Here is a 13,357-nt window from a genome sequence, read left to right as displayed (position 1 = left end):
AAATCTGTGGGTTGAACTGAAGACCAAGGTCCATGCCAGAAGACCCTCAAATCTGGAGGAGCTTAAGAGATTCACCAAAGAGGAATGGGCTGAGATTCCTCAGGAGACGTGTCTGAGATTTGTTGAAAACTACAACAGACTGCAGGCTGTAATCCAGTAAAAAGGAGACAAAGCTGACTGTTAGCATCAGGGCTATTAAGACCCTGGTGTTTTTTGTTTTTGTGAAAATATTGTTGCTGTGTCCAAATGAGAATAATGGAAGCATCCAGAATAAAACAAGGATGTTTGGAATGTGTTAAAAATTCTAGCTCTTCTTTAAAAAACTGAAAGTTTTAAAAGGGGGTCTGACAATTTCATCCTCATCTATAGATGTTGTGTTTGTAAAATATGTTAAAATACTTTGCTTTGGTTTTCTTATTAGAAAATAAAAATAAAAACCAAAGGTCAGATGAAGAAAACTCTTTCTGTATGTCTTTCATTTAATGTGAAAAAACATCTTTATCGTTGCCTGCTGTACGTGTGAACATAAAGCAGAATGAGGAGGAACACAGAGAGACACATGCATCCCTAAGGGGACTGTTACACTCCCACTGACTGCTTGATTTCACTTGAACTTTGCATGACATTCCCACAGAGCTAAGTGGCTTCTCTAATGGTGAGATTCAACTGAGCCTCAGCAAATGCTCCTCGGCCCACTGTGTGCTCAAGAAATCTCCCTCCAACAGCAAAAGCATACAAAAGCAGCGGCTCAATAATCAAACAGAATAATCTACAACTTCAACCATGAATGACTGTGAGAAAGACGCTTTCAAACAAGGTGCAGGATTGAGCGTCTTAGGGCTGTTGATTAAAGTTAGCACCTCTCTGCTTCAGAACCCTGGACATCTGCTCATATCTGGATGAATGAGAATCCAGGTGAGACATAATGACAGGGTTCCCCTCTTGATTCATCGCCATCCAGGATGCACTGCACACACCCATCTTTAAAACAGCTCATAATCACACCTTCACAACCAGGGTAAAATTTACAGGCAACTGACACAGGACTATAAATACACCAGCAATGCTCTACAAGCATTTTCATGTCTTACAGCAGCAAAAAGAAAAGAAATTCCCGGATGCACTGTCAAAATCAAATAGCAATTACCTCTACAAGAAAAGACAAGTTTCTCCAAACCCATGGCAGCAGAATGGAAACTATAAGGATGTGGCTGTCTGTGTGCAGATGGTCCGGCTGCTGGGAAATTAGCGAGTGTTTTAGGGAAAGCAGCTGTTCATGTATGCTACTGTAGACGGCATGGAGAGCCTGTCAACTTTAAAGTCTCACATGCAGAGTTGAAAAAGGATTTCCTGTAACGCAAACAAAATAAACCGTAACTAACGTCCCTGGTGGAATTCATCAACAGTCAACAGTCAACAGCCAATGGTAAAAAATATTTTCAGCAGCAGCTCCATAGAATTGTTTATCTGTCTGAGCTTGAAGTAGAGGTTCAGTGCAAGAGTGGATAGAGTTGCATCTGCAAGTGACACAGTTTTGTCACGTTGCTTCTATCTACCAGCACAAAGCCTTTAAAATAAAACAGTAAAAGTGTGACTGTAGACTTTTGAGCTTCATTTAAAGAGCATTCACAAAAATAAGAAATTTACCAGTTAGGAATTACAGCCATTTATTCAGAGTATACCTCTATTATCAGGAGCTTATAAGGATTTGGATAATTAACTGACAAAGTTTGTCAGACAGGTGTGGTCTGTTCTCGTATTACTTCAAGACAAACAAACAGATCAAAGGTCTGAGATTGTTTCAAGAGCTGAAATGGCATTTTGTAGCTGTTTGGCCAGAGTTATTCAGATGAAGTGAAAGGAGGTATCAATGCAATTGAAGGAGGCTATAGTTAGACTGGAAAATAAAATAACTCTGTCATATAGCTGAAATGTTCAGTGTCGCCAAGGCTGCCCATAAGAGGGATAAAGGCTTTCTAGGGCCCAATGGAGGTCAGGAAATCATGGTCTATTGTAAAATTAAGATGTGATTTTGTCTTATTAATAACTAATTTTTTTATATAGCAAAAAATATTTTTTGATTAATTATGCTGTAGTAGATAACATTCTTCCAAATGTGAACCTATTTTCTTAAAACAGAATTTTAATTAGTTAAAAAATCCAAAATTTATTTAAAGTGATGGAAAAATGGCAGAAAGTGGCAAAAAATAGATTTACAGTGGCAAAAATGAGTTTACAGAGGGAGAAAAGGGGAGAAAGTGGCAAAAAATAGATTTACAGTGGCAAAAATTAGTTTATAGAGGGAGAAAAGGGGAGAAAGTGACAAAAAATAGATGTACAGTGGTAAAAAGGGGTGAAAATAGTGTACAAATAGTGTAGTTGAAATAGACTAAGTAGGCATAAAAGGTTGTGAAAAGTAGTTTGATTGTGGCAAAAATGGGTTAAAAATCTGACACTAAGCAAAAAGTGGCAAGAATGGGCTGAAAAGGTGGTGAAACATTATTTAAAAGGGCAAAAATGGGTTCAAAGAGGCAAAATAAGATTTACAGTGGCAAAAAGGGGTATAACAAAGAGTGAAATGCAGTTAAAATTGGCAAAATAGGCATAAAAAGTAATGAAAAGTGGTTAATTGTGGAAAAAAGGTTAACAAAGACAACAGTAGGCTGTAGCAAAATGGCCTAAAAGTTGCAAAAATGGGCAGAAAAGGTGATGAATATGATTAAAAGGTGTCGAAAAGGGTTAAAGGAGGAATAGATGGATCAATAGTGGCAAAAATGGGTCAGAAGTGGCAAAAATGGGCAGAAAACCGGTGAAAGTTATTCAAAACTGGGTTAAAGGGGTAAAAATTTGTTTAAAGTTGCAAAAAAATGGGGCCGGGAAGACAAAAAGGAGTTAAAATTTGGCAAAAAAAAAAAAAAAATGTCAGAGAAATAGGTTAATGAATAATTTCAATATCAGAACCTTATAATGGCCTGACACACTTTCAGCTCCAAAATGAAGTGTTGGTTAGCCAGGACACCAGCACCACTGCTTCTACTCCAACTCACATACACTGATACGCCCATTCTTTAGGTTTGACAGGGCCCAGCCACTTCTGTGGGCCGGGTGTGGCCAAATCCAAAATTTGGTTCTTTCTTAAAATGGCAGATCAAGTAACAGGAGAAGGCCACAGAAGATGACTACAGTGGATGATCGCAGAATCCTTTCTTTGGCAGGGAAAACCCTTCCACAACATCTAGACAAGTCAAGAACACTCTGACTCAACAATCAAAAGACACCTTAAAGAATGTAAATACAGAGGCTTTACAGCAGGTGTAAACCACTGGTAATATTCAGAAACAGGAAGGCCAGATTAGATCTTACCAGAAAATGTCTAATTTAGAGAAGTAAAGAAACAGCTCATGATCCAAAGCATCTAACATCAACTGTTAAACATGATGGAGGCAGTGTTATGGCCTGGGCATGTGTGATAGCCACTGGAACAGGATGTTTTTATAAATAGTTAACGACTGATGCTGCTAAGTTGGTGATTGTTTCCAAACTAAATTTCATTGTGTAGAAATATCCAATGACAATAAAGGACCTGCCTACCTACATAATACATTGAAGATCGGTAATGGCCTAAAACATACCTGGGAAGCATCCAAAAAGTTTCTGACAGCAAAGAAATGGTAGATTCTTCAATGGCCAAGTCAGTAACTTGATCTCAACCCAACAGGGACAGCTTTTCAGTTACTGAAGGCAAAACTGAAGGCAAAAAGACTCACAAACCAGCAGCAACTGAAGGCGGATGCAGTTAAGGCTTTGCAAAGCATCTCCAGGGTCAATGTGGTGATGTCCATGTACTCCAGACTTCAAGCAGCTATTGACTATAAAGGACTTTCATTCAAGTGTTTGAAAATGTTGGTTACATGTTTAATTAAGCACGTTTTTCTAAATACTGTTGAGCCCTGGCTTAACAGCCCAGTCTATCACAGGACTGACATATAGCTCACACCTACGGTTAATTTAGAGTCACTACTTAACCAAACAAGCACATCTTTGGACTGTGGAAGAAAGCCAGAGTACGTGGTGGAACTCACATATGCACAAGGAGAACATGTGAACTGCACACAGAAAGACCCCTGTATTTTAATTGACCTACACTTAAAGCCGGACTGGATTAACCTGGTAAGGAAGTCGTATACAAATGACCTTTTCAAATGACTTTTAAAACCCATTCCTCCCACCCTCAGTGTGGGTCTGTGTCTGTGTGGGTTTCTTCATGTTGAAAAACACTCTTATCATGCCAGTGATCATTTGGTGCATGTTCAACTAATTAATTTAACAAAAGAGAAAAACAGTGGAGCAGACACCATCTGATTATGTGCACCTTGATTTGGCAGACTTCATGTTCAGAGATTATTAATATTCAAGGTTTCACACAGTCCTTCCTAAATCCACCCCCTGCTGAGCCGACAACCCGAACATCCAGCTGGGATCAAAAGTGCAGCGAACAGCCAGTGATCCCCACCACCTTTGTTTCTGTGCAGACTGACAATGTTATTTGATGAAGGGTCTGGACAGACTGAAGGCTGATCCTGCAAGGATCTCTGGGACTAAGGGCAGATATTGAACTTTATACAACCTTCAAACTCACAGGTAAATGATGTTAAACTGCTTCTTTGCTTAAAACTTAAAATGTAAAACATGCTTTTTGTTGCGCTCTATCAAACAATATGGCATGGACATAATTTGTCATCTATTGGAAAAAATGAAGAAATCAATTAACATCTCAGTTCCTCTAATCAATAGGAAAATATGAAATATACAATGTATTATTAATAGAAGCTGAATAAATGGGAAAATATATATATTTGGCAATCAGGACTCAATCAGAGGTATGATATGTAGAATTTTTGCACTGAAATGTCAGCGCCACCCACCTCTGAAGCCTACTTTGCAGTGCCACTTCTAGTTTTGAAGAGTACGTGCTCATTCTAGGATGCTAGTCTATACCAGTCTGTACATCTATGTTGGCATTTCTCACACACTGTTCATCTGAGACACTATCCATGTCTGAACAGAAGTGCCATAATTTGCTGGTACCACTTATTTCCAGTTTTAGATCTTTTTTAATTAAATTGATCAATAAACAAAGTCTGACATTCATGAAATAACAACATAGCTAACATTACAGACTAGGAAACACTTCATGAATAAGATAGAGAAAAAGGTTGGAGTTTTAACCCAGGATTAAACTGCAACGTTAAAGCTACATTGGTGTAGCTTTGTGAGCTTAGCTTTAGCCATTTTAGCTTTGTTAGCTATGTAGCTATATTATAACATGACACTGGAAAACACTGGAAAACCTTCAGTACTAAGTGTTTGGGAAAGTGCAGAGGCTTTGAAAAAAGCTCGGAGTGTGATTGGATGAAGGTTCTATCAGTCACATCTTTACGGGCCAATCAGAGCAACTAAACACGTGACGTAGCTGCGACTGAGGTGCACATGCGCAGCTACATGTCTACAGCCGCCATGGTTCACATTTGTCGTTTTTGAAAAGAAAACAACTCACTGCTGTTATTTGTTCTTCTTTTAACAAAGAAATGTCATCAAGTTCTGATAAAACTGGCACTTTAGCATCATCCACGCTAAGCTCTTCCACAATAATTGCACCGGCCTCTTGTTGCTGCTCGCTTATGTCACAACTCCGCCGCTCCCGAAAGTACTGCCCCTGGTCACTGATTTGTCCTGTCACTTTCTAACCAGGCCGAAACAGTTCAGACAGGAGCTTTGCAAGACGGATTCGCCAGTGAAAAATAAGGACACGGGCACATTATCTGCATAGTTACAGTTGCTGTGTTAGAGTGTCCTCATGGAGGACAAGCTTTTTTCCTGTAAACAGACTTTTTTCTTGACTTAATCGAATGTTTTCTAACCAGGTTTTTTTCTGACAGAGACAGTGTCTCAGGGTGTGTTCACACCAGAGCTGTTTGGTCCGCTTTAACCAAACTCTGGTCTGTTTTCCTAGATAGTCCGGTTCATTTCGAGTGGTGTGAACACTCACTCGAACTCTGGTGCGGACCAAACAAGCGGACTCTGGTCCGCCTGAAACAGGGGGTTTCGGTCCGCTTCCCAACGAACCCTGGTGCGGTTCGTTGGAGGTGTGAACGCAAAGCAGACCAACTTGTGAATCAAAAGCAGGATGAGGCATAAACTGTAATGATATATACGGATTTATATGTGATTTAATATGCTCAAATACATGTTGGTACCTCGCTTCGCATCTGTGTAGCCATGGCAACACGTCATAGTCCGTGCTGATTTATTCGTCTCGTGTAAAAGATCGACATGCCAGACAGCTCACCACCTTGTCGGCTGCGCATAATGCCGAAATGCAAGAGCAGAAACCACAAGACAGCGAAAATCCTGTTTTTCATTGTTTATGTGGAAGAAAATACCGGCGGAAGGAGTTTCATCTTCTTCTATGCCTTCTTTTCTTCTTGGTCACGGTTGTTTGTGGTGACAGCGCCCCTTGCGGGCAGAGGTTGTAGATGTTCAGACGGTTTGGTCCGCTTGACTAAGAGAACAGTGTGAATGCTAACCAAACCAAAGGAAAGTGCAGCAGTGTTGCCATTTCTGTTCCAAAACGGACCGAGTCCCTGGACTATCAGGTGTGAACCTGACCTCAGAAAGTCTATAAGAAGGGCCCTACTCGGTCTGTACTTGACAAATTTTGTTACTGTTTTGATTGAGAGCCCCCTGGTGGCGGAATTTAAAATATGTTTTTTTAAGAAGTTCTTGTCTTAGTAAGCTGATTTTTTTTAATGTCAGTTTCAAAAGATGAAGTGTAAATATAATTTCTATAAATTGAAAAGAGTAAATCATTAAATATCCTGTTATGAAAGACTTTGTCCACAATCTAATCTGTATTTGTATGGCTGCACTTAACATTAGGAAAAGAAAATAACTAGACAGTCCACAAAAAGTCCAACTAAATGGCCAAAAACTCAGCACTTAATAATTGTGTCATACATGGGGAAATTTTACAGAAAATTCACTCAATCAAATTATTTTTTCTCATTACATTTCCTGTCGACCCAGGTGGGAAAAGTGTGAAGACCACCCAGGTGAGTTTTGGTTGAGTTCGGTTGTACTTTCTGAATTTATTTGCTAACAAAGCTCCCTGTGAAGCAGAAATTTCATCCCCAGTGTCATGAAAGAGTTTGATTGTTTTCATTCCAAACATAGCAGGTTTTAAACTCTCCCTCTCTGCGGGTGAAGGTGTGCTAATTAGTGAAATGAATGTTTTGGTTGGAAAGTAAAAATGCCTTGTCTCCCATAGCACAGGTCTGTAGAACTGGTTATTAGTGCAGCAAATTTCAATTAATTCAGCTGTAAAAGCTTAAAACATTTCCAATTAAGATCCCCATAAATCATCAGATTAAAATCAGAGACATGGCAGACAATGAGCTCCACCTTTTTCTTCACTTGTGTGGTTTTTGCCTCGGTAGGTGGCCAAGAGTGTATTAACATAGAGCAGGGAGTGAATATGCACGGGTGCCCTTTGGCTTTCATTTTCATACTAATGCTCTAGTGCGACTTGCATTTTTGCTGATATCAGTAGTGTGAACTATTTGAGCCCTCAACTGTGTGGAGCTGCTCTCCTGGGGCGTCCCGGCACAGACTTCTCACAGGCAGGGACAGGTGTTCGGCCAGGCACCAATTCTTCCCCCTCATGTACAACCCCTCTGGACAGGGATGACAAAGAAAGATGTGGTGCCCCAGTTTGCCTCTCCTCTGTATATACTTCAGTGGATTCAGGGAAAGAAGCTGGATTCTTTAATGTTATACGGAGCAAGGATAGCTGAGCCTGAAGTTGGATAAAACTGACGATGCCCTTGTGCTCTTCCAGACAGGATATTGGTCTTGTTCTGCTTGCCTCAGAGCTATTTACCATTTACTACGCTATCAGTGCTCAAGACATTTCATTATCACCTCCTTCAGGGAGATATGAAGGTTTGACACCATCTTATTTCTTCCTAGCTCCTCGTGTTGCAGTTATTCAGTGGATGCCGACAACCTAAACACCCCCAGCACCTAATCCAAATTAGTCTATGGAGGTGTTGCTGAGCCAACTTTACAGCTATTGTGTGTTCAAGTGTGTGAGGGCGTGCATGTCTGATTATGAGTCCAGGCAGTCGATCTGATGTCAAGTATTGGCGTTGTTTTAATAAGGAGCTACGTCTTTGGACAATAGCTCCAGGCATTGTTTCTCTCACATCTCACAGAAAGTCTTTACAACAAAAGCCAGCCGTAGTCTGGCCCTGCTGTTCGGGGCACTCTTGTGCTTTCTGACAGCTGATATGCATAACGTCATGTTGATTATATCAGAACCACTCCGACAAAGGCAGAGGCAAAAGAACATGATTACAGATAAGGCAAGAATAAACCTGAATGCAGACTGTTGAAGCTGGTTGTCAGCCTGAGTCATGTTAATCCTATAATGCACAAAGCTTTCTGTTCTCCTGTTTCTGTGTGATAATACACCGAGGGCCTCTAATGAAGGCACAGACATTGCAGGAAATCTCAAATTTATGCAGAGAAAACATTTCCTAGTGTGATAAATATTTAATTGACTTTAAAAGCTGCATAAATTTGCCTACAAAGACAAGTCATTGTTTTTAACTTTGTGATCAGACAGTGCACAACTCTCCACAAAGCTATGAAATAAAGAAATGCACCAGCATGAATATGCTATTCATCAGTAACAGGATGCTGCCACAGTGACAGAGTGTTTCTTAAACCATTAACCCTCCGCCTTTGTTCCCCTGAGACCACCTTTAAAGCAAACATCCAGCTGATTATCTTCTCCATTAAAGCTCTTGCACAAATCTATGTTCGTCATTTGTCAGCCTCCCAGAATAAGAGTAGAAAGAAACTGTCAAGACAGTTAAAGTAAGAGATCAATCAATAATTCCTCCAATCAATAAGCTCTCTGGCAGCTGTAAAGAATTGCAATACTTGCACTGTTAGAGCCATCCATAAAAACTGTGACACTGCCAGGGAATATAATATCTTCAGTAGGAAAGCACGTCTTTGTGAAATGGCCCGAGTGCCATGAGGACCGACTGTTGTACAGCCTATTAAAAACTTGTGTGTCTCAGCAGCTGTCTCGGCAGACTCGAGTCAATACCCGGGAGCAGCGGAGGTCAAAAGGCCCTGTACTCACTCTCAGGTTACACCGGACACAATCACATAACCCCTCTCCTTCCTCAAGCAGAGCAAACAAATCCACTTGCAGTGTGTCTGCTTGGAGTTCCCCAGGGAACAGAGGGAGAGAAAAAACCTGTTAGACAGTCTGAGAACTGCTGCCGTAAGAGCTTTGAAGACAAGGCCTCTTCAGTGCAGGTTCATGGACAGGTAAGTCACATCATTAGTACTGATTTTGGCCTGGATCTCAAAACAGCTACTAAATGTTTAAACACTTTTCTTTATAAGGGGGATAAAAGAACATTTTTCTTCTAGAGTACTGGAGTTTATTGTTAATTAGTGCTGCAAGAGATATAAAGCTTTGGGAAAAGGTTAACCTTTCAAAGCTGATGGATTGGCTTGATTCCATATCTGTCATCAGGCTTATCCATCTTATGGGGCTCCAAGCTGAAACTTTTGTATGCAGTCTGATAGTCTGAGGAGAACAAGGCAGCACCTAGCTGGTAAAGCTAGTTAACAATAGCTGCCACCGGTAAATTACCTCAGATGTAGCGATAGCACCAGTTTTTAAATGAAAATGGACATTATTTCTTTTCTAAAGAAGAGCCAAGAATGGCCTTTCTTGGGGGAAAAGATACTTTTATTTGTCTCCTGACCTGCTTCGGCATGAGTCTGATTCACAAACTGGCCACATTAGTAGTAAAGAACAAACATCTAAATGTTCAACCCCCTTCAAGTCAGTATTTAGTAGAAGCACCTTTGACTACAATCACAGCACTGAGTCTGTGCTTAATTTCTGTCAGGTTGCACTAGGATCAGGCGTGAACTTTTCAAGTCCAGCTACTGTTCTCTATTGGACTGAGGTCTGGGCTTTTACACGGTCACTCCACAACATTCACTTTGCTGTCCTGGGGAGGGGATTTAAGACATCACTCATTCACCCTACATATTTTTGTTTAATTGAAATTGCTTTGAAAAAATATGTTTTCATTTTGACATCAAAGAGGGTTTTTTTTTTTTTTTGCTTTTTTTTTTTGCATTTTTTGGGTCAAAAAGTCAAACCAAAGTGATAGATTTATAAATCAATAAAAGGGTGTGAATGTCAAATATGTCAGATGTCTTGCCAGGCTGAACCTGTAATAAATGTGAAAGACAGATCAGGTAAATATTAGATCCCATACAATGGATCTATAAAACAGTCTAAGGGGTGTGTTGGCCTAACAAAGAGTACAGACAGACAGAAGGGCAATGATCACTGACCAGAAATCCAGAGCAGGTTTTGCTTTAGGTCAGTTTGTCAACAGCAAACGGTGCTCAAATCACCCTCTTCTTACAAGTCAAACTTTTCGTGTGACGTTTTCACATAAATGTAAAATGAAGGGATCTCCTACCACAGGAAGACTCTAATTTGGAGTAATTGGAGCACTTGGAGAAGATTAAAATACATTTTAACGAAGCTAACACATTTCAGCTGCATGCAAAACATGACTCATTTTCCAAAGGTCATGATTTTCTGACTTCTTAAACCAAGCAATTAGAATGAGCATTGCATCATCACAGCAATTATGCAGCTTCTATTGGGTTTGATTTGAGGGGGAAAAAGATGCTTCCGCAATCAACCAGGTTTTTCAGCTGCAGTGCTGCCTGCGTGCAATCACAGTCTTGACTTCACAGCAGTGCTTCCGGAGATCATCGACGCGATAGGGAACTGAGGAATGGTCGTCAGGTGTTGGGGAACAAAGAGGCGTCAGGAGATATGGGAGACTATCAGCCCTCCAGTCTGAGCCTGCAGATATGAGATAAAGGCTTTGCCTCCAGGAAGGAGGCTCACACACTCAAACACCCTCTCGCTGAGATATTGTCAGACAAGCACAAACACAACCAGAAAAAAAATCCAAACACACTTTTCACCTGCACACCAACATTTTTGCAGTCTGTCTGCCCACCTGCTTTGAATGCCTCTCTTTGTATCATCTCAAGCAGCACAATGACAGGAATTTGTAAAACTTTTTCCAAACTTATTTTCAGCTACTGCATGTCCATTACACAAAAAACACCCAATACAAGGGCAGGTCGAACCTTGAGATGCATTCCTACTGCTTTTTCTGGGCACTTTAATGAGATCTGAAAACCTTAGAAACTGAAAGTAAAGTATAAAAACTTCTCTCTATGCCAGAAAGTTTTAAAAATCAACACCTTTTGACTTCTTGTACCTGTGCAGATACCTCACACCACATTATATTCAATTTCACACTTCTGATGTGTAAAATGTCATCCTACCGTCTTCCATATCGGCCATAATTGTGACTCTGGCTGTGGAGAACTCTGAGCCCAGACGGCCCCCCATGGGCATGCTGAGGGTGACATTGAAGCTTTCCTCATCCTCATACAGAGAGTCATCTATGATAACCACGCGGCAGGTTTTCTCCTCCTCTCCCTTGTCAAAGCGCACAATGCTGTGATGATCCTCAGGCCTGGAGATGTAATCAGAGTAGGAGAGAACTGCAGTTGGGATGGTGCCTGTGGCTGAAACTGGGTGGGTGGAGAGCAGAATAACAGAGAGCAAAGTTAATGAAGCAACGACAGTTTTCCCAAAACATTCAAAACATGAATTGATTTCTCTTGTTCCTGAAACTGCCTTTTCCTTGCTAAATGATAACATGCATCATTGAAACACAACCTCAGGATGATTTGAAAAGAACTAAGTACAACTCATCTTTAACAAAAAAATGGGAACTTTTCTTCAACGCATTTGACTTCTAACAGAAATGTTTCATTCCAATATTGATAGCTATAAGCTCATATTTTTATGCGTCCTTTTATTCATTTAAGCATTTCACTATGTAATGATCAGGTAGTTAATGGCAGGAAGATACAGTGCCTATATAAAGTATAAAACCCCTTGGATGTTTTACCCTTTAATTGATTTATAAATTAATCATGGTCATTATAATTTGGATATTTGACAAAAAAAATGACAATAAACCCTTTTAATGTTAAAGTGAAAATAGATTTCCACAAAGTACTGCCAATTAAAAAACATGTAAGGTAAAATAAGTGACTGCATTAACATTCACCCCCTTGAAAGTGACTGGCCTAATTCAACAGCAGTCCTTTAATGCTAGAAGTCCACAATAAATGAAAAGGGGATCACATGAGTGCAGTGAATGAGTCTCAAGTGACTGAAGTATAAAGACACCTGGGTCTGTAAGGTCCAGTCACTGGTTCATCAGTATTCCTGGCTACCATTGCACCATGGAGACAAAAGAACACTCCAAACAACTTAGAGAAAGAGATACTGAAAAGTTCAATCCATCATCCAGAAGTGAAAGGATTATGACATGTAAATCTGCGTAGATCAGGCTGTTCTCACAATCTGAGTGACCGTGCAAGAAGGAGACGAGTGAGAGAGGCCACCAAGACACCTATGACTACTCTGAAGGAGTTACAAGCTTCAGCAGCTGAGATGGGGGAGACTCTGCATACAACTGTTCTCCAGGTTCTTCACCAGTCAAAGCTTTATGGGAGAGTGGCAAAGAGAAAACCACTGTTGAAGAAAACTCATCAACGCTCAACTAGAGTTTGCCTAAAGGCATATTGGAGACTGCACGGCCAAGCTGAAGAAATTTCATTGGTCTGATGAGACCAAAGTGGTGCATTTTTGGCCATTAGACAAGATACTGTGTTTTATGGACACCAAACACTGCACATGTAAAACTAGAATGGCCGTCTGAGGCGGCAGACCCACACCTAAACAGCGCCACTGAGGAACTCATGCTCCCATTGATTACTATGGTGTTCAAAATTTCGAAGTCAGAGAAAAACCGAATGGGTGCGCAGATCATCACCAAAATCTAATCGATTCTTCCCTGTCACTATACCAATATTTCCTGAAAGTTTGGTGAAGATTCGACTTTCCGATCTCGAATTATCTTGTACACATACAAAGAAACAAACAAAGATACGGAACCCTTTACATAACCTCCTGCCAACTTCATCGGCATGGGTAAAAAAAAAGTATAGGGTAAAGTGAATTCAGCAAAATAAAGTAAAATCCTGGAGGACAATCTTATTCAGCCTGCTAGAGAACTACGGAACTACGGCTTAGGAGGAGATTTATTTTCCAGCAGCACAATGACCTGAGGCATACAACAGAAGCTTC

The 13,357-nt window shown here is 40.4% G+C and overlaps 1 protein-coding gene across 1 annotated transcript in view; it reads right to left on the bottom strand.

Moving 5' to 3' along the window:
• The window catches only part of frem2b (FRAS1 related extracellular matrix 2b), a 90,280-nt gene that overhangs the window by 22,596 nt on the left and 54,327 nt on the right, over positions 1-13,357 (bottom strand). Inside the window, exon 6 of the mRNA XM_041797031.1 lies at positions 11,476-11,727. Coding sequence (XP_041652965.1) covers positions 11,476-11,727 — 252 coding nt within the window. The remainder of the gene's footprint in view (positions 1-11,475; positions 11,728-13,357) is intronic.

This window comes from Cheilinus undulatus, linkage group 2, assembly GCF_018320785.1.
Source record: "Cheilinus undulatus linkage group 2, ASM1832078v1, whole genome shotgun sequence".
NCBI lineage: Eukaryota > Metazoa > Chordata > Actinopteri > Labriformes > Labridae > Cheilinus > Cheilinus undulatus.
Note: the sequence above shows the minus strand (reverse complement) of the source record. Positions and strands in the feature narration are given on the sequence as shown.